The 26,669-nt window shown below is 53.1% G+C and overlaps 1 protein-coding gene across 4 annotated transcripts; it reads left to right on the top strand.

The window, feature by feature from the left end:
- Window positions 1-604: 604 nt before the first annotated feature.
- On the top strand, window positions 605-26,669 carry Jup (junction plakoglobin). 4 transcript variants are annotated; one of them, XM_055619621.1, is made up of 16 exons: window positions 605-739; window positions 10,452-10,691; window positions 11,333-11,548; window positions 14,734-14,993; window positions 15,221-15,459; window positions 16,736-16,937; window positions 17,640-17,784; window positions 18,364-18,467; window positions 19,716-20,054; window positions 21,212-21,367; window positions 21,543-21,662; window positions 23,632-23,782; window positions 23,893-24,014; window positions 24,700-24,739; window positions 24,913-25,078; window positions 25,848-26,669. In XM_055619621.1, exons 3-15 carry the CDS (start codon window positions 11,341-11,343, stop codon window positions 25,062-25,064), a joined length of 2,238 nt encoding a protein of 745 aa, XP_055475596.1. In that variant the 5' UTR covers window positions 605-739; window positions 10,452-10,691; window positions 11,333-11,340; the 3' UTR covers window positions 25,065-25,078; window positions 25,848-26,669. The 4 variants fall into 4 exon arrangements, with proteins under 4 accessions (XP_055475596.1, XP_055475598.1, XP_055475597.1 ...); XM_055619623.1 differs by lacking the exon at window positions 10,452-10,691 and having other exon boundaries at window positions 11,336-11,548; XM_055619622.1 differs by lacking the exon at window positions 10,452-10,691.

Genomic DNA, 26,669 nt, shown 5'->3' with positions numbered 1-26,669 from the left:
CCTGCTAATTCTAAATAGAAGGAATACTCCATCTTTTGTAGTGGGGGGGGGGAGAGAAATTTCATAGCACAAAGCCTATGAAATGCTTTACAAACATCTTTTTACTACGCTGAGGCAAGAATGAATAAGCCTGACGCTGAGTTGGCTGGCCAGCGAAGGCGTCAATCCTTTTCCCATGCCGCCCCCTGACTCACCTGTTGGACAGGTAGGGGGAAGGGGAGAGTAATGAGTCTTACCTGCTCAGGGCTAGGGTGGGGCAGGACACGCCCCACCTGTTCCATTGGCTTTTTCCTTAGTCCTACTGACAGCCCCCTGTCCAATCATGAGGGAGAAACTTTCTATTTGCCAATAGATGCGGAGTGAGGATGAGACCTCAAGTTGGCGTCCACCCTAGAGCCGACTGGCAGTCCCTGGGGCCAATAGTGAGCGCATAAACAGAGTCGGCCGTGGTAGAGGTCCGGACTCGAGGCCCCGCCCTTCGATGGGATAGTCAGCCCGGGCAGCCAGTGAGCTAGCTTCAGCGGGTGGGAGTCTCCCTAGGGGGCGGAGCTTCGAGGGGGCGAGAGGTGTGGCTTGGCTGTCAGGTCCCTTTGCCTTTTGTTCGGTTACTGAGTTGCTGCCTTGGCCAGAGTCCGGAGTAGCCGCCGCCCGAGCGCGCCGAGCTCATTTCGCTGCCCGCGCCGGCTCCCTCCCGGCCCGACCCCGACCCCGACCCGGCCCGGTCCGGCTCCACGTTCAGGTACATCCGATCGGGGTACATATCACTGCGGGCAGAGAAGGGACAGCAGGCGGCCGACAGGCGGGTTCCAGCGGTTTCAGGGCAGGTGAGGGCGGGTGCCAGGGAGCGCACCCTGCACCGGCGACAGGGGGCGCGCTGGGGTCCTGGGCGCGGGACCCTTGGGACAAGCGGTTTGGGTTGGAGCGCCCCTCCAGGCTCGGTGAACCGCAGGTCTGAGAAGGGCGGGGAGGAACTAGGGCAGGTGCCTCCGTGTTCTCGCCCCCTAGGGCGCGCGGAGCTCGCCAGACGCGGCGTCCCTGACTCTCGCCCTGAGCTGACGGGGCAGACTTTGACCTGCTCCGCCTAGTCCCGGAGCTCACGGTGAAAGAAATTTACCGCTCGGGAAACTTGCTGCCTCTTCTCTTTGGGGCCATCCTCACCCCACCCCACGCGTCATCCTCGCTTTCCCTCCCTCCCTACTCCCCCAGGCCTGGGTGGGGCCCTATTGTCTGCGCCCAGCTTACCCAACTGTGGGGGCCGAGTGCACATTTTCCCAGGGACGCGGTCCCCACCTGCTGAGCAGAGCAGGTGAGCGCTTAGAGGCCGTGCCCTTCGGCTCCAAGCTGTACCTGTGGCGCCTCCCTCCGCTCTAGTGTATGGCGATCCATGCCTTCTCCTACGGAGGTGGGATGGGGGTGACTGGGGAACTGGTGAAGGGTCTGGGGCTCAGTGCCCTACCGATGTCTGACACTGGTGGCGTGGCCTGGAGTCTGGGCTGGTAGAGGAAATTAAGAGGCATTCGCTCAGTTCTCAGTAGCTGTGGTTTCCAGAGTGTGGATAGGGAAACGGCAATACCTTTTTTATTTCTGCAATCCATTATTTTGTTGTTGTTGTTGAGAAATCACTCCAAACAAACTTTCCAGGAGAGAGTAACCATGGTTGCCTTCTGGGATTTTCTTGTCTCCTTGCTCAGAGCGGATTTCTAGGCTTGGTGCTTCTTCGAGGAAAGCCCCTTCCCCCAGCCAATTCCAGGCTGAGCACGGGCCAGTGCCTGCGCTTTGACCCTGTTCTCCCTGCCCCCACCTCCATCCTGTTTGCAAGGCCCCTAGGATCTGAGGTGGGGACCAACGGGGGTGGATGCCGAAAGGGGAAGTGTCTTCTTCCTTCCCGTTCGCCTCCTCCGGGGACCACCACATCCCCTTGCCCCCTTATGTGAGGCCTGCTATGTGCCTTTCCTCCCAAGCTCTGCGCCTTCCCCAGGAATTGGGGGTGGGGCAGGGCAGGGCTGGGCCAAACTGAGAAACATTCCCCAACTCCCCATTCCACTCCCCATTTTATTTAGCTGGCTGACAGTTGAGGCCGGAGTGCATAGGGCAAGAATGTTGCCTGCCGTTCGCTGGGTTTCTAAACTACGAAGGTGCACTCTTTCCAGAGGACTTGCCAGAAGTCCCCTCTCCACCCACCCTTTCCCTGAGTGTTTGACAGGGAAAGTGGGACAGGAGGAAGTCTTTGCTGTGGAAGGCCCCTTCCATGCCAGGCACCCTCAGGCTGAACAGTGTGAGCCCTCTCCTCTTCCCCAGTGTGGTGAGAGCCGGTCTCTGGCTAGAATTGTGAACTTTCTACTAGGCATGCTGCATTGGTTTAAAGAAATCTGAAGTGTGGACTTTTGATAGGCGTTCGGAGCCCAGCCTTCTTGGGGGAACAGAGCAGGAATGCCAGGGCTAGCTAGCTACAGGCAGGGGGAAGATGAGGTGAGCTCACTCACCTGGGAAGCTGTGATACTTGGCTGTTGTGGATGGGAGAGTGGGGGTGGTGCTCAGACTCTCCCCTGGAGTAACCTCTTAGGTCCTGTGGGTGCTGAAGTATGTGTGACCACCTCTAGGAAGTACCAGGGGCATGAAGTTTAGGCCCCGGGCAACCTGTCTTTTCTCCTCCCTGTGCCAAGGTGGAGGAGGGGAAGGCATTGTAATTACATGAGCATGAACTAAATGATTAGTTTAGCTAATCTGGTTTGTGGCTGTGATGAAAAGACAATACTGAGGAAGTATGGCTAGGAGGTGCCTGGCCCAAGCTGGCTTCTGACTGGACTGGAAGGGGGGGGGGAGCAAAGGTAGGATCCGGATTAGTCATTTCTTGCCAGATCAAGTCTAGGCTTGGGTGACAGAAGCCTCCCCCGCACCCGGCTCCACCCCATTCCCTCTGGAGCCACCGTCTGGCCTGCTGGAGTGGAGCTTAGAGAATGCAGCCTGTGGGAACGGAAGGTCAGGCGGAGCCTGCTTGACTGTTTTCCTTCCTGGGGGCCCGCAGGCCCTTTGCCCATGAGAGGAAGAAGGCCTGTCCTCAAGCAGAGCTACTTTAGAACAAGGTGACACATTTGGCTGGTCCACAGAAGGACAGTGATCCAGAAAGAGAGTCTGATGGGACAGTTCTGAGTACTGGAACAAGGGCTTGGACCGAGCCAGCTTGAATTTCTGAGCAGTGTCTCATTACCTGTACAGTTTGGGTTAAGGCACCTTGCCTTTTGGGCTCAGCAACCTCAGGAATAATAAACCCATCTACCCAGAAAGCACTTGATTGATGCTTACTCGAAGACTGTATGGTAGGAAGTGCTGTCACTACAGTTCCCACTAATCATGCTATCCTTCTAGGCAGGTGCAGCTAACTTCACCCTCAGAAACCTAGGGAAGGATAGAAACTTTGCTGGTGTAGCACAGTCGGACTCCTTCCACTCTAAGCTCAGACCTCACTCTGCTGTTTGGCTCCACTACAACTAAGGAAGGATTTTCTTCTCCTTTTTTTAGCGGGGGGGGGGGGGGGGGGGGGTTGCTAAAAATCAAATCCAGGGCCTTGCACAAACTAGGCAAGCACTTTCCCATAGAGCCCCATCATGAGCTCTGGATGGGAAGAGCCAGCCCTCCTTTCTTCTTTTCTGTGTGTGCCTGTGTATTGGAACATGCACAGGACACAACACTTCAGTGGAGACCAGAGAACAACCTTCAGGAGTTTTCTGTTGTTGTTTTTGTTTTTTCTTTCCACCATGTGGGTCCTGTGGATCCAATTTAGCTTTAACCCAAACAACTGTCTCACCCAATCAGACTTTGCCTCTGAAAGTCCCGAGCGCTGAAATTACAGGCATGCAGCACCACTGTAGCTGCCATCTTCCGTGCTGGGGATTGAACCCAGGGCTTCATATACGCTAGGCCGGTGTGCTACCGTGGAAGCTACGTCTTTAGCCCTAAATGGAAGTTTTCTGCTGCTCCTTTTGGAGAGCCTCAGCTCCGAGGATAGAAGGGAATTCAGAAAAGCCCGGCTAGACATGTGGGGGTGGTGAAGGCGGGACAGGTTTGTCAGGTGGGGCTGACTCATCGTCCTGGCTGCCAGTACTTTGAAACCTTGGCAGTGGTCCTCAGTGAAGCAGCTCGAGGCAGGAGCTCCTCAAGACCAGGAGCTGCGAGGGTAGGTGTTAGGGGAGACCAGAGGGAAGGAGAGCGTGGCTCAGAACTTTCTGGGCTGGACCCTAGAAAGGAAGTGAGAGCTACTTACTTCACACAGTGTTCCTGGTTTTGCCAGGTTAAAGGGGGGAAAGGGTACTGTCTGGGGAATGGAGACCCATGAATCAGATTTAGGCCTGGGTAAGTGTCCATGCTTGATCAGGCCAGTTAGCACAGTCAGGCTGCTTGGAGAGAACCAGCTGTCATGGCTGAGGACCCTAGCATCCGGGCTGTGAGAACTGCCTCGGAGAGCCTTGCAGTGGGAGTAGGGTGAGGGCTGTGAGGGCTGCCTGTCAGCCAGAGCCCTAGCCCACGGGGAGGGAGGGTTTGGTCTCACACACGGTAGGTATGTGCCTCCTTAGGTATGACTGATTTGGGCCTTCTGTCAGCCTGGCACCTGGCACCAGAATGGGCCTGGAACTGTGGTCTGGGGCTGGGTTCAGCCTGAAGACTGAGGCTTTTACCACCAGACTGCCCTATTCTTAAGATGAGGAGGGAACCGCAGCATAGTGATTACTGATCCTAGAGAAGATAGCGCTGAGCGGGGAGCCTTGTCCGAGAAACACAGAGGGAGACTGAAGTCATTCTGGCTGACTGCCACACAGGGTGATGGGTTTGTGGCTTTCTAGCACCCTGAGGCCACAGGGACAGGGGTTGAGGGGACGACACAGATGCCTTTATGAAAAGAAGAGAGGCTAGAAAGAAAAAGAGAGAGAGAGAGAGAGAGACTTCCTATCCAGAAGACAGCGTCAGTGTTGGATCTCCCTGCAACCAGAGTTTTAGAGGGTTGTGAGCTGCCATATGGGTTCTGGGAACTGGTCTGGGTCCTCTCCAAGAGCAGAAAGTGCTCTTAACTGCTGAGCCATCTCTCCAGCTCTGCAGAGGAGGTCTTCACTTGAAAAGGAGGAGCAGGTTGGAGGGTCATAGTTGAGTCTCCTCTGGGGAGGCCCATCCTGCCCAGGAGCCACTTCCTGTCAGTCTGTCAGTCAGTCTGAGACCTACTGAGTCCTTGGAGGAGACTTTGGTTTTGTTTTGTTTTGTTTTGTTTTGATAAGACAGGGTTTCTCTGTGTAACAGCCTTGGCTGTCTGGAACTCACTCAGTAGACCAGGCTGGCCTCGAACTCACAGAGATTCACCTGCCCCTGCCTCACGAGTGCTGGGATTAACATCGGTCCTGCAGTTGCACCATCCGACTCTGAGGAGGCTTTTTGTTTTTGGGGACTTCCCCGGCAGCTGGCTGGCCCAGCAACTCACTGATGAGAAATTGGTGGTGAGATTGGCCAGGACAGGTCACTGGGATTTGTCTCTCTGCAAATGACACCCTGAGGCCGATCTTCTGGGACGAGGTTGAATATGATGATGTCTGGGGTCGTGGACTGTCCCATTTTCCAGCGACTTCCTGGACTAGGTTTGAAGAGAGATGGCTCTTTGAATGCTGTGCTAACCAGCCTCCTGGCCTCTTAACTTTTGGCCGGCTCCAGTGGAAGACACTTAGCTTTCTCTGCCGTTTCCCAAGGTGGAGACAGGATCTTTTTGTTTGTTTGTTTGTTCGTTCGTTCATGACGAGGTTTCAGCCAAGGTGTAGCCTTGGCTGTCCTGGACTCACTTTGTAGATTAGGCTGGCCTTGAACTCACAGAGATCCATCTGCCTCTGTCTCCTGAGTGCTGGGATCTGGGATCAAAGGTGTGTACCACAGTGCTCAATTGGTTATTGTTGATGTTGTTGTTATTATTATTATTTTCTAGATAGGGTTTCTCTACGTAGTCCTGGCTGTCCTGGAACTCACTCTGTAGACCAGGCTGGCCTCGAACTCAGGTACCCTCCTCCTCTGCCTCCCTACTGCTGGGATTAAAGGTGTGCACCACCACTGCCCAGATGATTGTAATTTTTCCTTTTAAACTGAGAACTGCACAAACTTTGTAAGAATTAAAAGTTGTCCTTAATCTGAGCTTTGTGAAGCAGCCACCTTGAACCTTTCCTTCCCTTCCTTTGCTGTTCCCTTCCATCGTCGAGTGTGTAGTCTGTATACAATGGTGAGTTGGTTTTATTTCTCCACAATACACGGATTATAATCCAGGGAGGGTTTCAGGCATGCCATACCAGCACTTCATTCATAAGTCATTCATCCGTGAAGCTCTCCCATGCCCTCACCATGGCAAGTTTTTATTTTTCAAACATTTAGTGAGTGAGAGTGTGTGTGTGTGTGTGTGTGTGTGTGAAGGGGGTGTGTGGAAGTCAAAGGGCAACTTGCAAGAGACAGTTTCTCCTACTGTGTGGATCAATCCAAATCGCCAGGCTATGTAGCAGGCACCTTACCTGCTGAAGAACCATCTCAGTGGCCCCAGCCAAGGCGTCTTCATGAAGCCTTCCTGCAGAGCTTTTACTTTCTGCAGCCTGTGTTGTCTGGGAACGAAGAGTTCAGATCCCCCTTGTCCAGCCCTATCTCTGCAACATCTTACCCTAACTGGCTGGGGTCCAACTGCCTGTTAATGGGGCCGCCTAAGCCCCGGTGGTGCTGGCTAGTGGCTTGTAACAGCTGGTGTGATTTTCCATTCCCAGGAGTCCTGGTTTGGGCTCCTCTGCTGGCTTGGGATGCCGTCCTCCACAGGGATGCAGCTGCAGCTGGAACCCTCTGCAGGGGTGCCCTGAGGTTCCCTAGGTCAGGCCACTTGGCCAGGACACTTCCCTCCGCTACACATCCCCTTGGTTTTCCCACCCTGCTCTGTTTGCTTTGGGAAGCCGCCCAGAAGAGAACAAACAGCAGCTGGGTCGAGGCCTGTGTCTCTCCCACTCCAGAAGACTTCTCAGCCATGGCCTGGCCTGGGCTGCCCCTCCAGGCTGGAAGTGAGAGTTTTCCTTTGAAACTTCCCTTTTTTTCTCCAGTCCCCAGCACTGAGACCATCTCCTCCTGGTGTGACCATTCTGCTGATGGACGCAGGCCGTGGTGTGTCTGCCCAGGAGCCTCTCACCATGGTGGAATGAGGTGCTGGGGGATGAGGAGGGGTCCGTTCCCTCCTGGAGTCGGCAGTCTCTAGAAGTCCCTACGTTGACTGCATACTCGGACAGTGTGTCTGTCTTTGGGAATGCTGGCTGAACCTCAGCTGGGTCCCAAGGCAGTGAGGAGAGAAGCTTGGGGCTGGTGTCCCCTCTTAGACCCCACCCTGAGGTGGGAACTATTCGGTCTGGACTGGCTGCTACTCCTGGGTGAAGGAGAGACAGGGAGGAGGCAGCCAGTGTTCAGGTCACACACAGTCTGAGGAAAGGGCTCACGTGATTAGAAATTGGTTCTGATGGAGACCCTCTGCAAAGATGCTTACCCACCACTCCTCCCGCTTTGATGTAAGCCTGTGGGTCTGGATGTGAGTAGGGTACCCATCTCTATCCTAAAGGACCTCCAGGGGAGCCCAGACTTGCCTACCCAGCATGCAGTGGTTCCATGCTTTCTTTCTGCACTCAGGTCTAACACAACCTCTCGGCAGCCCGTTCATGAGCATATCTTCTAAGGTGTCATACTGTCATTTAGCAGCCCAGCCTAGCTGTGCCCGTTTCTGACTGTCCCTGCAGGTACCGGCTAGGCCGGAGGTTGCTGTCACTCTTGGTGGGGTTATTTTTAAAGTCAGGACTGGGCGTCATTCTGTGGGACAGCTTGGATGGAGGGAGCCTGGTGCCAGCACCCCAGCTGGCTGTACAGAAGCACAAGCATGAAGGGCGGGGCTCTTCCCCAGTCTGGAGCCAGTGGGGGAAGGGCCTGCTGCCTATCCTTGAAGGGCCTGTGTCTTCTCTCTTCCTGTCTTTGAGTTGCCCCTCTACTCCACCCTGTGATCTCTAAGCTGGCTTCTTCCTCCCTGCTGCCAACAATGGAGCTGAGTCCCACTGTTAAACAAAGGTCCCCCATTCAAATAGGAAACCCGCCCTGTCTCTGTCTCTACCCATCCCTGGCCCAGTGCCTGGGCAGGGCCCCACCATGCCTCCCAAATTTCCACCCCAGGTTCTGTCCAGGGTTCATTGCTGAAAGGTCTGACCTGTGGATCCAGGGTGGAGAACGCTGAGACCATACTGGGTGTGGCTTCCCCACCCCAGGAATGGCCAAACCTGTACTTTTGCTTGTTGTGGAAGAATGTCCCAGACTCTCTTGAGGAGTTGGTAGGGGGAAAGGTGAAGTTGATTGACAGTCCTGTCCGGTGGCTGACTCCCAGCCTTCCTGTTGCAAGAATAGCTGTGTCTGTGTCTCTGTGAAGAGTTCTGGTGTGTCCCCTTTCTGAACTGCTGTCTATTGACCTTGCCCACTCTCAGCCTTCCCGTCACTGACTTAAGAACCCTAGTGTCTTATTAGAAGCTGGGATATCAATGCTTTTTCTGAGACTGTGGAGCCAGCCTTTCTGTGGGTGAAACTCAGGTTAGAAAACACCCAAAGATCCCCAGCATACGTGGTAGAGCTGAGACCAGACCCTAATCTGACCCGTGCACAGCCCTCCACCTCAATCTTCTCCTCCCCCCTTCTCCCTTTGGTCAGGGGGCTCAGCTTCCCTCAGACCCTAAGAGGTGGGCTAAATCCTGGTCTGCCACCGTTTCTGCAATGTGGAGCCTCAGTTTCCCCACCTAGAAGTTGGGGATCAGCAAAGGCCTCGCCAGCAGGGTTGAGATTCACTGGCTACTAGAGACCTGGATGCTTGCCCTCTGATACCCTCTGACCTCTTCCTGGCCCTGGGCAGCTATCCAGCCCTTGGCTTCCCTTGGCTCCAGGCCTGGCCAGCTGGGCCTGAGGCCCAATCTCTGAGCAAACCCCTCTCCTGAGGCTAGCTCAGCCTGCAGTGTTCCCTTCTAACCCAAGGCTGTTCCTTGGTTTGGGATGAGCCTTCTCCTGTGTCTCTGGGTCCTAGATGGCTGGTTAGATGGCTGTCTCCACAGAAGGCAGCTTTGTGGTCGGATTGGGGAGTTGATGCCTATCCTGGCTATGGGCCTGCAGGTCTTCCTCACCCTCTTGACTGATGCTTTTCCTCCCTCAGGCACTAGAGAGGTCAGTGCCCAGTGGGCTTCACCTTCTCAAGAGCTTGAGGTTCGGTCTTGTTTGCTTTTGTTTTTGCTTTTGCCCTCCCCCAAAGGTGGCTTCTGGAACCCACTCATTCTTCCCAAGCTCCTCCCAAGTTTTCTCTTGGGAGCCACCCTCGGGGCAGAGGACAGGATGGGGGAAGCAGGATTTTCCTGAGCTGGCCTCCTCCAGATTTCCTACCGCTGGCCTTTCACTACCGCTGGAGCCGGGAGGAGGGGAGCCTGAGAAGGTGAGGGTATTCTAAAATAGCTCCTCCTGGCAAGTGTCTGGGAGCAGCGGTGCACATCTGGTGGCACGGAGCCTGCCGTCGGTGGCCTGGGCCTGCCGCTGTTTACCAGCCCCAAACGAAACTCTGAGTCACCCAGGATGGCGGGAATAGAAGAAAGCGGCAGCCGGGAGCTGGTACTGCTCCGGCCCCTGTCTGTTTTTGGACTGCATGTGGCAGGGGAGGGGCTGCGTGTGTCCCATGAAAGGCAGGGAGGACATTCATCATGCTCTCCTTTTTTTTTCCCTTTGAAACAGTGTCTTCTTCTGTAGCTGGCCTCCCACTGGTGAGCCTTCTATCCCAGTCTCGGGCACTAGGCATGTTCTACCATGTTCCTCTGTCGTCATGCTCTGGGTGGGAAGGTGGGGCCGGGGCTGTCGCTGGGAAGAGGCCCCTGAGTCTCTTTGTTTCTGGGGTGGCGCCTCTCCGTGCACCAGCTGCCCCACCCTAATCTTTGCAGGTTCCTTCAGCATGGTGGAACAACCTGTTTGAGAGATGCTGGGCACCACCCCGTTTTATGAGTGGGCTAGCCTGGGCTCTGCTCATCCTCTGAGGCCATATTGGAGTGTAGAGGCCGAAGACCTTAGTGTTCAAGCTTGCTTATGCCTGGTCCCTTCTCTGTTCTCATTTCTGGCTAGTTTCCACATCCACAAATCGGGGGACAAAGCTTTGAAACCCGTGTGTGAGGGTGATGGCATTTGTGAGGGGTCTGGAGGCATTTGTGAAGAGTCTAGAGGCATGTGTGAGGGATATGAGCACACAGTAGACCCTCAGACATTCCCTTGCCTCTCTCCCTAGTTGTCTGTATCTAGGTGGTGGCGGTTGCCATGGGGTCAGTGCCCAAGACGGTGTGGTCAAACAGACCTCATCGGAAGCCTACATCAAGTAGGTGCAGAGAGGCTCATGAGCCTTCTGTTGGCCCCAGGTCCTCAGAGCCGAGTGAGATTCCTCAGCAGTGACCACCCCAGAGGCCTACCCCGCTCCATGCTGCTAGCCTGGGTCCCAGGAAGTGGAAGATGAGCAAACACCCTACGGGTGAGGCAGTTAGGACAGCAAGACCTTGGTCCCCAACACCGAACACCTACTAAGTGCCGTTGCCTATTCCACCACTTCCCAGAGAGTGGTGGAACCTGAGTTTGAAGCCACTGGTGGACTGACTAAGGGAGTAAGTTGCCAAGATTTGAACTGGTCTGTAGAGCTCGGAATGCTGGGAAAGCTGGGAGCTGGAAGGGAGGAAGGCCTGGTTAAGCTTGACCTTCTGGAAAGTGAGATTCAGGAACTCTGAGGGAGGCCTGGGCGTCCCTGAGAAACCTGTCAGACAGCTTCCCTGCCCCACCCAGGTTCTCATCCAATGGCTGGCTGGGGTGCTGCAGCCTCGGCAACCTTTCTCAGGGAGCTCCAGCGGAGGAGTGAGGGCTGGTCTGCAGAGCCCAGCAGCTGTCTGAAGCCCTTAGTTCCTTTTTCCACTAGAAATGTTGGGTTGGGACAGGCTGGTGAGTGAGCCAGGGCTGGGCCGGAGGGATCCGACTGTTTCCTGTCTCCACACCAGAGCTGGGGATGCAAACCCAGGGCTTAACGACAGTGGGCCTTGTACAGCTTTCCTGTGGCTAGGAAGCCCCACAGTGGCTGGGAAGCCCTTTTTGGGGCTGTGCCTTAAGGTCTGCAACCCTCTGAGGCCCTGGAGGTCATGGCAGGGTATCAGGAGAAGGGTAAACTTCCGGGGAAGAGGGCTCCAGCTGAGTTGAAGCTGCGGGTAACGCCGTCCCTCCAGCCAGCTGACCCCGTGTTCCTGTTTTTTGACCCCAGCAGCCACCATGGAGGTGATGAACCTGATTGAACAGCCCATCAAGGTGACCGAGTGGCAGCAGACGTACACCTACGACTCAGGCATCCACTCAGGAGTCAATACCTGTGTGCCCTCCGTCAGCAGCAAGGGCATCATGGATGAGGAGGACGGCTGCAGCAGGCAGTATACCCTCAAGAAGACCACCACCTATACACAAGGGGTGCCCCCGAACCAAGGTCTGTACTCCAGGGTTGGGTTTTTGTTTGTTGTTTTTCTTTTTCTAGACAGGGTTTCTCTGTGTAGCCTTGGCTGGCCTGGAACTCGATCTGTAGACCAGGCTGTCCTTGAACTCACAGAGACCTGTCTGCCTCCGCCTCCCGAGTGCTGGCATTAAAAGTGTGAACACACCACCATCTCCTGGCCTTCAGGCATTTTTTTTTTTTCTCTTGGGGTGGTGGGAGTCTCTGAAAAATCTAGGGGTCTCTGGTTTGGAAGAAGAGTCGCAGTTCTCACTCTTGGGGACTCAGGAAGTCTGAAGGGGAAGGAACATGTGAAAAAAAAATCACAGTTCCCACTCTTCAGGAAGTCTGAAGGGGAACAAGCGGCTACCCAGACATAACATGAACATGCCAGTGGTCTCTGGATGTGTAGGGAGACATAGACTCTGCCCCAGGGTGCTGCTGGTTGGAAGAAGGAGCCCAAAAAGTTCATGACTTCTGGGATCTTAGAAATGGAATAAGGAGACTTTATTGCTATCCTCGGGGTGGGAGTTGGGGTGGATCTGGAGATTATTGGGAAGACACATTCTTTTCACTTCAGGAACTTCCTGTCTGATGAGTAAGAGAGACAGGGAACAACCTCTCCCCCCCATGCCCCAGTCTGGTAGAAAACACTATAGTGTTCAAGCCTAGATGGAGCCAGCCCATGACAGGCAGATGTCCCAGCGATGGGTATGGAGTAGCTGAGTCGGTTGTAGGTTTCTGTCACAAAGGCAAATACTCTACCTGTCCAGGTGCCCCTTCCCCTCTGGGACAGAGGTGCGTATGGCTTTAGGACTATCATTTGCAGATTCCTCCAGGGCCCTAAACATTCCAGAGGATAAGCTTTGGAGTCTGGACAGTGGCAGGGTGAGTTGTGGCTTGTTAGGGCTCTGTGAGCTGAGCCCCTGTCCTTCTTGGCCATGCAGGCAGGCAGGAACCTCTGTGCCAGGCCGGGCCAGGTGCTCATCTGGGAGCCAAAGAAAAACATGTAGGCGGGAGAGCCCTGTGGGCAGCCTCTCCTTCCCCATTAATTAGAGAATCACCTTCTACCCACCTCTCTCACTAGGGCATTGGGACATTTGCCACGGCAGGGCTGTATGGAACTTGTTTTCTTTTCCAAGATAGGGTTCGTCTGTGTAATAGCTAGACCAGGCTGGCCTTGAACTCATGAAGATCCAACTGCTCCTGCCTCCCGAGTGCCGGGATTAGATGATGCTGCCACCACACCCGATGGGGCTTTTTATTTATTTGTTTTTCTTATGTAAAATTTTTTTTAAATGATTTAATTTTTATTTTATGTGCATTGGTGTAGAGATGTCAGATCACCTAGAACTGGAGGTACAGTGATGAGCTGCCATGTGCTTGCTGGGAATTGAACCTGAGTCCTTTGGAAGAACAGCCAGTGCTCTTAACCACTGAGCCATCTCTCCAGCCCCTAAAAAAATTTTTTTATTAGCCCCAGCTTATCTAGAGGTAAAGCCCAGTGTTTCCCTTTGAGGACTTTTGCTCCTGCCTTCTCAAAGCCTCATTCCTGTCCTGTCCCTTGATTGGATACATGATTTTGTCTGATGTGCTGAGACTCATTTTGGCCCCCTGTGCAGGGAGAGAGTTGCTTCCTTGTGAAGGGTGAGTGTATAATTAGAATGATGAAGTTTAGTTTGTCTAATGGCCGTGACTGTCCTGGTGGTTACAGGTGGAGGAGGGGTGGGGCTTTGGGCTCCTTCATCCACTGCTTTTATGACCTCGGTGTCCAGTGTCCTGCAAAGTGGAGATAGTATTATACTTGCCTTGTGAGATTATTGTTGTCAGATTAAATGAGAAAGTAGGTATTAAATGAGAAAGAAGGTATTTAAGCACACTGTCAACTCCAACATTAGCTATTCTATTCTTTTTTTTTTTTTCTTTTTTGAGACAAGGTTTCTCTGTGTAGCCTTGGCTATCCTGGACTCACTTTGTAGATCAGACTGGCCTCCAACCCAAAGATCCACCTGCCTCAGCCTCCTGAGTGCTGGGATTACGGATGTGCGCCACCACGCCCGATGCTATTCTTTTTGTTTGTTTGTTTGTCATTATTTGTGTGTGTGTGTGTGCATCTGTGTAAACTTAGGCATGAGTGTGTAATAATGAGGGTACCCTTGGAGGCCAGAAGGAGGAGTTCTTCTTTGGATCCTTTAGGGTTGGAGTTAGGTTGTGTTGTGAGCTGCCTGATGTGGGTGCTGGGATTGGAACTCTGATCCTCATGATAAAACAGCAAGTGCTCTTAGCCACTGAGCCATCTCTCCAGCCCCTGATCTCATGCAGGCCAGGCTGTCATAAACTCATTGTGTCGACAACTTCTAATTCTCTTGCTGCCACTTCTGGAGTACTAATAATTACATGACCATGCCACCATGCCTGGTTTTATTCAGTGTTGGGTGTGGAACCTTGTCAGGCAAGCATTCTGCCAACTGAGCTACATCCCCAGCCACAGCTCTTAATAGTTGTTACTGAGCTGGCCATGGCGGCAAAGGTTGATGATGTTCCGGCTACTTAGTAGGCTGAGACAGGAGGATTACAAGTACAAGGTCTGCCTGTAGTTTTTTTTCACAGGTGTATGTATATGCACCAAATGGGTGCAGTGCTTGTGGTGGCCAGAAGAGGGCGCCTGAACTTCCTGGAGCTGGAATTAGATGTGGCTGTGAGCCACCATGTGGGTGCTAGGAATGGAACCTGGGTTCTCTGCAAGAGCAGTAGGTGCTCTTAACTGTAGAACTATTCCTAATTTGTTTTTAAGGCTGGGCAGACAGCTCAGTGGTAGTGTGCTTGCTGAGCCACTGTGTGGCGCTTGTCTTTACTTCCTAGAACCCTACTGAAATAAATACATACACTGCTGCAGGCACTTTTGTAGTGTAGGGTGTCAGACATGAGTCTTTTCAAAGCAAGTCGTAGCTGTGATCTTAGTTGATTGTCATAGAGTTCCCTGTGCTGGCTGAGCCTCCTGCTGTAAACGAGGCGATAAAGGTGATGGTGATGATGCTCTTCCTGGACCCTGGTTAGGTTCAGCATCATGAGTGATGTCCTGTGCTTGGGTAGTGCACGAGGCAGCTCGGAGCCGTGTCTACCTTGCTTTTTGGCGGCCCCCCTAAATCTGTAGTTCAGTCCTTGTGTCATTTGGCTTCCAGGTGACCTGGAGTACCAGATGTCCACAACAGCCAGAGCCAAGCGGGTGCGGGAGGCCATGTGCCCAGGGGTCTCCGGTGAGGACAGTTCTCTACTGCTGGCCACCCAGGTGGAGGGGCAGACCACCAACCTGCAGCGACTGGCCGAGCCATCCCAGTTGCTCAAGTCGGCTATCGTCCATCTCATCAACTACCAGGACGACGCAGAGTTGGCCACCCGGGCCCTGCCTGAGCTCACCAAGCTGCTCAACGATGAGGATCCGGTCTGTGAAGGGCCTGGAGGTGGGGGGTGGGGAGTGGGATAAAGCTAGCTGCCCCCCAAGAGGGAAGGAGGCCAGGAGTTTGGCTCCCCACGAGCCAAACATCTGGAGTCCGACTTGGGTCATGTAAGCTCTGTGGGAGGATGCTGTGTCCTTTGCCTCCCTTCCCTCTGTGGAGGAGGAGGAGGAGCCTGGGGCCCTCTGCTCAAGGTCTCACACACATGCTCCAGGTAGTGGTGACCAAGGCGGCTATGATTGTGAACCAGCTGTCCAAGAAGGAGGCGTCCCGCCGGGCCCTGATGGGCTCGCCCCAGCTGGTGGCGGCCGTGGTGCGTACCATGCAGAACACCAGCGACTTGGATACAGCCCGCTGTACCACCAGCATCCTGCACAACCTCTCCCACCACCGGGAGGGGCTGCTTGCTATCTTCAAGTCTGGAGGCATCCCTGCCCTGGTCCGGATGCTCAGGTATGCTCCACTGCTCCAGCATCCCTTCTCTGGGCTTCCCAACACGAACACTGGGTACCACACCCATCCTGGATCCCAGGTGCTCTCAGCCCAACCACAGACAGCATAAAGAGCAGGCTGACTGTTAGGATAATAGTGTAAGCCGTAGCAAAAGGATGGTTGAGATTGCCCAGAGGCAGAGTGGCACTGAGGGCAGAGCTTGGACAAATGAGTGTATTTGGTAAGAGTAGATGAGGGTCGGGCTATCCTCGCATGAGAGAACAGCATGGCTGAGCACAGTGCGGGTTGTTTTTTTTTTTTTTTTTTTTTTTTTCTGGTCTCGTACTGTTGTTGAGTGTGTGTTCTCAGAGTGCAGAAGCTGATTTCACTCCCCTCCGATCCCCTCTCAGGGATTCTCCTATGTGACCTCACACACAGTAGGGGCTCAGCTGTTCAGGGACCTAGTATGTGATTAGTACTGTGTAGGACCTCAAATGTGGGAGTGGAGAGAAGACGCACCGTGCGCTGATGTCGTTAAGAGTGGGGCTGGGGGCTGGAGGGATGGCTCAAGCGGTTAAGGGCATTGACTGTTCTTCCAGAGGACCAGGGTTCAAATCCCAGCCTGACATGGCAGCTCACAACAGTCTGTAACTCCAAGATCTGACACATCACATAGATATACACGTAGATAAAAATACCAATGCACAAAATAAGAATAATTAATAAGAGTGGGGCTGGCTGGGTATGGTGGTGTTCTCCTTTAATCCCAGTCCTTAAGAGATAGAGACATTTCAGACTTCTATGAGTTCTAGGCTAACCTGATCTACACAGAGAGTTCTAGGCTAGCCAGGGCTAAGGAAGAAAGAGCAGGACTGGCTCAGTCAGTAATTTACCTCTCAAGCACAAGGGCCCAAGTTTCACCTTCAGCACCCATGTAAAAATGCTGGCTATGCTAGAGCGCTTTCCCAACCCAACACTGGAGGAATCCCTGGAGCTTGGTAGCCAGCCAGGTTAGCCTAACTGGTGAGCTCTGGGCCAGTGAGAGACCCTGTAACTGAAGGACGGGTTCTGTGCTCCTGAGGATGACACCAGAGGTTGCCTTCTGGCCCCCATACATGTTCATTCACACTGACACACACATGCACGCGCGCACACACAAATTAAAAGGGGTTGTTCCTTAAGGAAGGATGAGATTTTGGTAAAGGATTTGCACGGGGGCCGTTGACCAGGGTTGAGCTTTCTGGCTGTGGTGGGGACTCCCTCCAACTGACTCCCGTGGGTTCTGCCTGCTCCTCAGCTCCCCTGTAGAGTCCGTCCTGTTCTACGCCATCACCACGCTGCACAACCTACTGCTCTATCAGGAGGGCGCCAAGATGGCGGTGCGCCTGGCGGACGGGCTGCAGAAGATGGTGCCCCTGCTCAACAAGAACAACCCTAAGTTCCTGGCCATCACCACCGACTGCCTGCAGCTCCTGGCCTATGGCAACCAGGAGAGCAAGGTGGGCTCCTCCCCCGGAACAGGGATCAGGATCTAATTCAGTGATGGATACTGCCTGGCGTGCTGAGCCGGCTTGGATTTAATCTCCCCAGAATTGGAAAAGGGGTGGGTTGGAGACATGGCTCGCAGTACCTGTGGAGGCCAGAAGAGGGTGTTGGATCCTCTAGAGCTGGAATTAACAGATGGTTGTGAGCCGCTGTGTGGGTGCTGGGAATCGAACCTAGGTTCTCTGGCAAGGTTGCCAGTGCTCCTAACTGCTGAGCCATTTTTTTTAGACAGGCTCTCACTATCTAACCCAGGCTAACCTGGAATCCTAGATCTTATCTCAGTCTCGAAACTACTGGATTATAGGTGTGGAACACCAGACCTGGCAGGGCTAAAGGTCTTTTTATGCACGTATGTGTGTATGTATGTATTTGTCTATCTTTCTGTCTGTCTATCTGTCTATCTATGAACACTTCTAGACTTTCACACAGTGGGTTAGCTCTCTTTTGGAGGATCACCCTGAATTACACCACCATTGGTGGTAACGGCTTCGACTAGGATCCCTTGCCAGCATTCAGTATTATCAGTTTTTCTGAGATGTCACCTTGGCAGTCACAGAAGCCGTTTACACTTTAGTGGAAGCTTCATAATGACAGGTTCATCGCCCCCCCCCCCCACACCTGTCGTTCTCACACTCAAGCTCTCTCTCCCGCCACAGCTGATCATCCTGGCCAATGGGGGACCCCAGGGGCTCGTGCAGATCATGAGGAACTATAGCTACGAGAAACTTCTCTGGACCACCAGCCGCGTGCTCAAGGTGCTCTCGGTGTGTCCCAGCAACAAGCCTGCCATCGTGGAGGCTGGTGAGTGTGAGAACTCACGGTGGCCTGTGGGGAAACCGGAGAGGTTACTCAAGCCTTAACAGCTCTTGCTACGAGCCCAGCCAGGTGTGGTGGTGCACACCTGTCGTCCTAGCACTCGGGACAAAGGCAGGCAGATCTTTGTGAGTTCGAGGCCAGTCTGGTCTACAAAGCAAGTCCAGGACAGCCAAGGCTACACAAAGGAGCCCTGTCTTGAAAAACAAAAACAAATAAACAAAAGGGCTTTTGTTACTTTTGCTACTTTTCCAGAGGACCTAGGTTTGGTTCCCAGTCTCTACATCCGGGGACTCACAACTGCCTACTGCCTATAACTCAAAGCCAGAGGGCCTGATTCCCTCTTCTGGCCTCCATGGGTACTGCACATTATACATTCTCTCTTTCTCTGTCTCTCTCATTGACTGCACACCACACACATCTCTCTCTCACACACACACACAGACACACACACTAAATCTTTAGAAATAAAAAAGAGTGACCTCTGGGGTCAGGAGAATCAGGGTTGGGCCCCTGCCTGTCAGTCTGGATCCCCTAAGGCTGATGAGACCTTTGGCCCCTCCGCAGGTGGGATGCAGGCTCTGGGCAAGCACTTGACAAGCAACAGCCCCCGCCTGGTACAGAACTGCCTGTGGACCCTGCGCAACCTCTCCGATGTGGCCACTAAGCAGGTAAGGGAGGAGTCTGGACCTGGGCCAGTCTCTTAAGCCATGTTGTCAGCCTTTCACCTGGCAGACGACCTCTGGGAGTCCTCCTCTCTCATGGCTAAGGCTAGAAAGGCCCAGATGATCATCACACCTTAGTTGGAAGGCTTTCATCCTGCTCAGGATCTGGGGAAGGGAAGAGGAGGGGGGCTGACATCTTCAAGTTGGGGGTTCAGGTGATGGGGCAGCTTTGGGCCTAGACCCTGGGACAGGAGCAGTACCACTGGGCTGGAGAGACGGCTCATGGTTAAAAGCACTTGTCTGTGGCTCTAATTCTGGGGCATCTGATGTCCTCTTCTAGCCTCTGAGGGTGCTGAGCATACAAATGGTGCACAGATATACAGGCAGGCAAGACGCCCATGCACATAAATAAAATACTAACCACGGAGGAGCACTGTTTCAGGGCAAGTACCTGGCACCGCCTTCCAAGCAGACCTCTGTCCCTGTGCCTAGCTGTCACCACACTGCCAAGCAAGTGTCCTCCATGGGCTGGCATTTTGCATGGCCTCTGTGGAAATGAGCTGACTTTAACTCTCTCAAGTCACCAAGAAGCGGGAATATGCAAGCCCTATTGGTTGTGGAAGAAACGGAGGCTCGGAGTTAAGAGAAAGCCCATATTCAGAGCTAGGACATGGCAGAGCTGGCACTCTGACCCATGATTGTATCTCTCCAAGGCCTGTAAGACTTTTTGACCCACCAGTAGGCCCACACAGCTCTCCTTGGGAGAGGAGAGGTTTCTGAGTTAGGTTTCTTAGAAGTAGATTTAGCTTGAGGACCCTTGGTGTGACAGAGAAGGCCTGGCACGGTGAGAAGTACATGACAGGGATCTGCTGACCCCTGAAACCTATGACCTTCTTGCTAACTTCCTCCTGACCAGAGTCCTCTTGGGGCCAGCAGGGAGGAAGCACTTGGGATACAGGGAAGAGTTAGAGGGCTTAGAGGCAGGCCTACAGCTGTGGGTCGGTGGGAAGATGTCCAGCCTTCCTCAGCCTCATGGCCTTACTGCTCCAGATGCTGCTAATGGCCTCCCTCAGGGTGTGGGAGGCCATGGGGTAAAGGTTCCCTGAGGGGGCAGGAGGCCATGGGATAAGGGTTCCCAGCCACAGACAAGCAAGACGAAGCCCTTCAAGCCTGTCAGTTCCCCTTGGACTTACTGGGGAGGTTGTGTAGAGATGGTGTGTCCCTTCCTTACCCTTCGTGCTCTTCCTGTGTCAGGAGGGCCTGGAGAGTGTGCTGAAGATCCTGGTCAACCAGCTGAGTGTGGACGATGTCAACGTGCTCACCTGCGCCACAGGCACCCTCTCCAACCTGACCTGCAACAACAGCAAAAACAAGACGCTGGTGACACAGAACAGCGGTGTGGAGGCGCTCATCCATGCCATCCTGAGAGCCGGCGACAAGGATGACATCACAGAGCCCGCCGTCTGCGCCCTGCGCCACCTCACCAGCCGCCACCCGGAGGCTGAGATGGCCCAGAACTCTGTGCGCCTCAACTATGGCATCCCTGCCATTGTAAAACTGCTCAACCAGCCAAACCAGTGGCCACTGGTCAAGGTACTCAGTAAAGGCCACAGCCACTGCTGTAGGGGTTAGGTGACAGGGGGATATGCCCCTGGAGAGGACTGCAAGGATAAAGTAAGGATGCAGGAAAAGCCACTAAGAGGACCTAGACAACAGGAAAGAAACTCTCACAGCAGTTTCTACTTCAACATTGTCTCTGCTCCCGAGACCCAGAGTCTTTTTGTTTATCTGCTTTTTTTCTTTTTCTATTTGTTCGTTTTAGTTTTTATTTTTAAACTTTTTTTTTTTTTATTAGACTTATTCATTGTATTTATTTATTTTGGTTTTTTTGAGACAGGCTCTCACGATGTAGTTCTGGCTGTCCTGGAACTCACTCTGTAGACCAGGCCGCCCTCGAACTCACAGATATTCTCCTGCCTCTCCCTCCCGAGTGCTGGGATTAAAGGTGTTTGCCACCATTTCTGGCTCTGGTTGTTTTTTTTTTTTTGGGACAAGGCCTCTGAGATGTAGCCCAGGCTGCCCTTAACTTGCAATCCTCCTGCCTCAGGCTCCTGAGTGCTGAGAATACTATAGGCATATCCCACCCCAGCAAGCTAGATCTATATATATATTTTTTTAAAGTAGAGTTGTTTTATTTTGTTGTTTGTTTTTCAAGACAGGGTTTCTCTGTGTAGCCCTGGCTGCCTGGAACTTGCTTTGTAGACCAGGCTAGCCTGGAACTCAGAGAACCACCTGCCTCGTGTCTCCTGTGTACTGGGATTAAAGATGTGTACCAACACACCTGGCCCTTAGAGTAGAGTCTTAAGTATCCCAGGCTAGCCTCAAATTGTATCTGAGGATCATGTTGATCCTCCTGCCTCATCCACTCTCAACTGCTGGGATCATAGTCATGTGCCCCCACACCCAGTCAGTGTGGTGCTGGGAATCGAACCCAGGGCTTTGTGTGTCCTAGGCAAGCACTCTACCAACTGAGCTAAAGCCCTTAGATCTAGAGTCTTTTGTCCTGGGCCTACAGCTCCCTTCTTCCTGCCTCCTCAATGCAGGACTTCTCCAAGTTCCAGCTGCAGGAGTAGTAGGACGTTCCTTACACTGAAGATATGACAGGAGGGACAAAATACCTGAAGCTGGGGAACTGGGACCCTCCAGATGTTCAAGGAATACCCTCTGACCACTGCCTCCTTTCTTGCCAGGCAACTATCGGCCTGATCCGGAATCTGGCCCTGTGCCCAGCCAACCATGCCCCACTGCAGGAGGCCGCGGTCATTCCCCGCCTCGTTCAGCTGTTGGTCAAGGCCCACCAGGATGCCCAGCGACATGTGGCTGCAGGCACCCAGCAGCCCTACACGGTACGTGGACTCAGTGACAACTAGGGTAGCCTCCTGGGGTGGGTGGGGTGGGTTTGACAGCTGTGTCAACTCCGGGGACCGGTGAACTGTGTCGGGGTCATGGTGGGAGAGAGGCTGTGGCTCTGTCCAGGGCCACCTGCCCCCATCCCCATGCTTCATGGCTCTTCTCATGCAGGATGGGGTGAGGATGGAGGAGATTGTGGAGGGCTGCACCGGAGCCTTGCACATCCTTGCCCGGGATCCCATGAACCGCATGGAGATCTTCCGGCTCAACACCATTCCCCTCTTTGTCCAGGTGAGTCCCGTACCTGTGGGCAGGAGATGTGTCCCCAGACACTGCTGAGGGGTTTGGGATGTGTGGGCCGGGCTAGTCTAGGTCTGTGCAGACGAGTGCATGAGTGGCTTTCTGAGCTTAGGAGAAAACGAGCCTCCTTGAGATGCAGCCACGCAGGCATTAAAAAAGCATCTGCTTGTTCAAAACAACATGAAAAGCACGGATGTGGAAAATGGGAGCCGGTGCCTCAACAGACAGGAGCTCATTAACACTGGGTCCCAAAAGTGCTGTGTGGCTCCCAAGGCGGCTCATAAGCAAACAGAGCTCAGCCCAGGAATGAAAAGAAATTTATCCCCCAGTGAGAGTCCATTTTCCACTGTGAAATTGGCCAGGGGAAGATATTTGAGGGTAGGATAAACTGAGCCAGCCTTGTGTGCCCTGCCTGGGGCAAGAGCAGCCTGGACAGCATCTTGGAAACAGTCACATCCTTTGACCTGGAATTCAAATCGGACTCTCTCCTGGGGAAATCATTTAACATGACCTAAATGGACAGGGATGAATGCCGAGAGATAACAATTAAGGACACAGCTGTTAAAAACAAACTCTTTGTCTAACAGTGTAAGGAAATGGCTTTAAAGGAAACTACCGGGTGTGGTGGCACATGCTTGTCATTCCAACATGCAGGAGCTGAGGCAGGAGGATTAGCAGGGCAAGACCAGCCTTGGATCTGGAGTGAACTCGAGGCTAGCTGGGGTTCAGTTTGTCTTAAAAAAAAAAAAAAAAAAAAGCAGGGTAGGTGTGGTGTTACACTAGGGAGGTTGAGACTGGAGGACTGAGGGACAGCTTTAGGTCCATCTGGGCTAACAGCAAGACCTTATCTTTTCAATGAAAAAGCCAAATAGGAGAACACTTTGAATGCAGTGGTGCTTTGGAAAAGGGTTGCTTTTGCTTTGTCTTGTACTTGGGATTGAACCTAGGGCCATATACAAGCTGGGAGGCAGGCATCCTACCCTTGAGCTACGGCCCCAGCCCAAGAACAGTTTTTGTTTGTTTCTTTGCCTTTGAAAATATCGCCTCTTTTTAGTTTTCAGAGTGAAAGGATTCATCCCATTCTACCTTCAACAGTAATGGGTTTCAGTTGTTGGCATTCTCTCCCTCTTAGCCGTAGTTTGCAGGACAGGCTTTGGAAATAATACACAGGTAAAGGCCTCATTTTACCATGGCAGGCAGAGACAGAGAGACAGAGAGACAGAGGGGAGAGAGAAGGAATCAGAATTATTAGCGGGGCTGGAGAAATGGCTCAGTCAGTGAGGTGTTTGTTGTGCAGCCACGGGGACCTGAGATTGGATCCCCCAGGGGCTGCAGCATGGGTTTGTAATCCCCGAACTGGGAGGAGTGGAGGCAGGAGAGAGTCTCACCAGATGGGGAGCTTCGGTTTCAGAGAGAGACACTGTCTAAAAAGATAAATTGGAGAATCAACTGAAGGGAACATGTGACTCCAATCCCTGACCTTTACACGAAAGTACTTGCACATGTGCCCAAAACCGAAATCACCATGGCAGACACACATTCTACCCACATTTGCACTCATACTCACATACACAGACAAACACACAAAATATCTGTATTGTTTAATAGTCGGACTGGGATGAAAACACACTGGTGTCGTGGGGATGAGTTAACAGAGGCTGTGTGTGGTCAGGGATTTATGGCTGGTCTGCTTTTTGTTTGTTTGGTTGGTTGTTTTTTTTCAAGACAAGGTTTCTCTGTGTAGCCTTGGCTGTCCTGAACTTGCTTTATAGACCAAGCTGGCCTCAAAATCACAGAGCTCCCCCTGCCTCCGCCTCCCCGAGCGCTGGGATTACAGGCTTGTGCTGCTGTGCCCGCCTGTGGCTTTACTTCCTAAAATGACTAGCCAGGGCAGGGCTGGTTGGTACAAAGCCTGGCTTAATTCACTTTTCATCTCCGCCTGTGTCCTCCTCACTCGTAGCTCCTGTATTCCTCCGTGGAGAACATCCAGCGTGTGGCTGCCGGAGTGCTGTGTGAGCTGGCCCAGGACAAGGAGGCTGCGGACGCCATCGATGCTGAGGGCGCCTCTGCCCCTCTCATGGAGCTGCTCCACTCCCGCAATGAGGGCACGGGTGAGGGATCGGGACCACGGGCAAGCGCCCGAGGGAGGAGGCTGGGCTCTGTTGGTCCTCTCACAGAAGAGGCAGCCTCTCACGTGGAATTAACTTCCGTCTCTGCTCAGCGACCTATGCTGCCGCTGTACTGTTCCGCATCTCGGAGGACAAGAACCCAGATTACCGTAAGCGGGTGTCTGTGGAGCTCACAAACTCGCTCTTCAAGCATGACCCAGCTGCCTGGGAGGCTGTGAGTATCTGACTGGCCTGAACATCTGATGACGAAAGCTGCATGGGGGCTCTCTGAGGGGATGTAGCTGACCTCAGAAATTTTGGTTTTGGTTTTTCGAGACAGGGTTTCTCTGTGTAGTCTTGGCTGTCCTGGACTCGTTTAGACCACCTGCCTCTGTTTCCTGGCGTGCTAATTTTTCTAAAGATGTATATATTTATCTTATATATGAGTGCTCTAGCTGCATGTACACCTGCACGTCAGAAGAGGGCATCAGACCCCACCATAGATGGTTGTGAGCCACTATGTGGGTGCTGGGAATTGAACCCAGGACCTCTGGAAGATAAGCCAGTGCTCCTAACCACTGAGCCCTCACCACTCCAGCCCTCATGGCTGATTTTGAACTCTTAATCTTCCTGTCTCTACCTCTCAAGTGCTTTGACTTAAAAGCATGGGTTACCCTGGCTAGGTTTTTATTTTTATTTTGCAGTGGGGTCCTTTATGACAGAGATAGAGATCAAACCCATATGTCTCATTTTTGGTTTCTTTTTATTTTTGTGTGTATGTCTTTGTTCGTTTGCTTGGCCTTTTTTCTTCCTCTGGGGGGGTCTCCTGGCCCCTTTGGAGCACCTCTCTGTTCCTCGGTGGGAAAGTGGCCCAGAAAATGCTTTCCCACACTTCCCTATGTCTTTCTGTCCTTCCTCAGGCCCAGAGTATGATCCCAATCAACGAACCCTATGCAGATGGTAAGTGTGTGGAGCCCCAAGCCAGAGCCTAGGGCTGTGTGGGTGAGAGTGGAAACTTCCGGTTCTGGATCCCTGCTATGGGGGCTGTGGGGAGGAAGTTAGGACCCTAGCAGTGGGCCACGGCCATGCATGGCCTGCAGATCCCTGGATGAGCCTTTCTTTCTCGTCCCCAGACATGGATGCCACCTACCGCCAGATGTACTCCAGCGACGCACCTCTGGACCCCCTGGACATGCATATGGACATGGATGGGGACTATCCTATGGACACCTATAGTGACGGCCTGAGGCCTCCCTACACTACCGCAGACCACATGCTGGCCTAGCTGGCTCCACCTCAGTACGGCCCCTCCTTGTTCTTGCAGCCTTACCCCTCTGCCTAGAGCTGTGGTTTTAGCGGCACCTCCTTTTCTCTCAGAATGGTCATTCACACAAAGGTCCCCGTTAGAGCACCGAATGGGGACCGTTCCACTCTGTGCTATAAACCCTGGCTCTTTGGGGCTGGGAAGGAGCGTGGGAAGCCTATGCTTTTTGATCTGTTGTGCTCTGGCCTGCTTCTGGGATGATGAAGATGATGATGATAATGATTGATGAGGTTTTACTTCGTGTTCCCAGGCTGACCTGAAATCCACTACATAACTCAGGCTGGCCTCAGGTCTGTGGCTTTTCCCCAGCCTTAGTGACATCACCATGCCCGGTGTCGCCCTTTTTTCTTTTATAACACTGGGAATTGAACCTGTAGAGTTCAGTGAGTTGCGTGAGTGCTACGCAAGTGCTCTGCCATTGGACTGCACCCCTAGCCCTGGCTTTGCCTTCTGTGATACTGAAATAGTCTCAGTAAACCGCCCAGGCTATGGAGCTGGAGAGGTGGCTCTGTGGTGAAGAACACTGGCTGCCCTTCCAGGGGTCCTGAGTTTAATTCCCAGCAACCACATGGTGGCTCACAACCATCTATAACCACAACCATCTATGAGAAAAATTAGGGAACTATAGTAAGGGGGAAAGCCCAGTTTTTCTGGGGTGGCTGACAGATGTCACAAAAGCACCTTGAGCTTCTGGGGGATGCAGGCCTGCCAAGCACCTGACTCCTCGTGTCTCGTGCCCCACAGGAGCTGTTTCTCACCTGGGAAGCTCTCGAGAGCAGACTGTGGAATGAGACAGAAAAGTACCTGAGCCCCAGGAACCAGCCTGGACTTCCTGCTGAATCCATGCTCCAGAGAGTTCCTCCGTAGGGTTTCTTGGGATGGTGTCTGCTCCTGCTTTTCTGTCCTGGGCTGTGGATCCAGGCTCAGCACCTTCTCCCCCTCCCCACTATGGCTACGGCCACCAAAGCTTTAGACTCAGCCTGTGTCCCCGCACAGCAACCTTCTCTGCTGGTTGCAGCTGCCTGGGCCCCCAGGGCTTCCTCTTCCTCCTTCTCCTTTTTTTTTTTTTTTTCCTGGGGCCAATTTTCTCACTAAACTTCAGCATCCAACTGCCCTGACCTCCTGGGATATCCAAGTCACAGGTTCAAGGCCCCAACCCCTGACATCCAAAGCTTCTTTTGAAAAGTTCAGGGACCTCCCAGGGAGAAGAGAGTGGAAATTCCCAAGTGGCCCCTCCAGGACCTGCCCTTCTCTCCAGGATGCTCAATCTGTTTTGCCCCTCTTCCTTGATGAAGCCCCCTCTCACATTGCTCCACACTGGCCCACCTGATCTGCAGAAGTGCTCTAGCTCACCCCTCTGGTGTGTGGTGAGGGGCTTTCTTCTCCCCCTCCTGTTTGACTCCCACCACCGCCTCCTGCACATGAGTTTGGGGGTAGGGGCTGAAACGGGAGTTCCGTCAGAGAGTTTTATTATGATTGCTTTATGTTTTCGGTTATTGGTTTTTCTTTTCTTTTTGTTTTTGTATAGACCAAAGCAAAAGAAAATAAAATAACACACAGATCCAA

Source organism: Psammomys obesus, unplaced genomic scaffold, assembly GCF_907164565.1.
Source record: "Psammomys obesus unplaced genomic scaffold, mPsaObe1.curated_primary_1811, whole genome shotgun sequence".
In the NCBI taxonomy this organism is placed as follows: Eukaryota; Metazoa; Chordata; class Mammalia; order Rodentia; family Muridae; genus Psammomys; species Psammomys obesus.
Note: the sequence above shows the minus strand (reverse complement) of the source record. Positions and strands in the feature narration are given on the sequence as shown.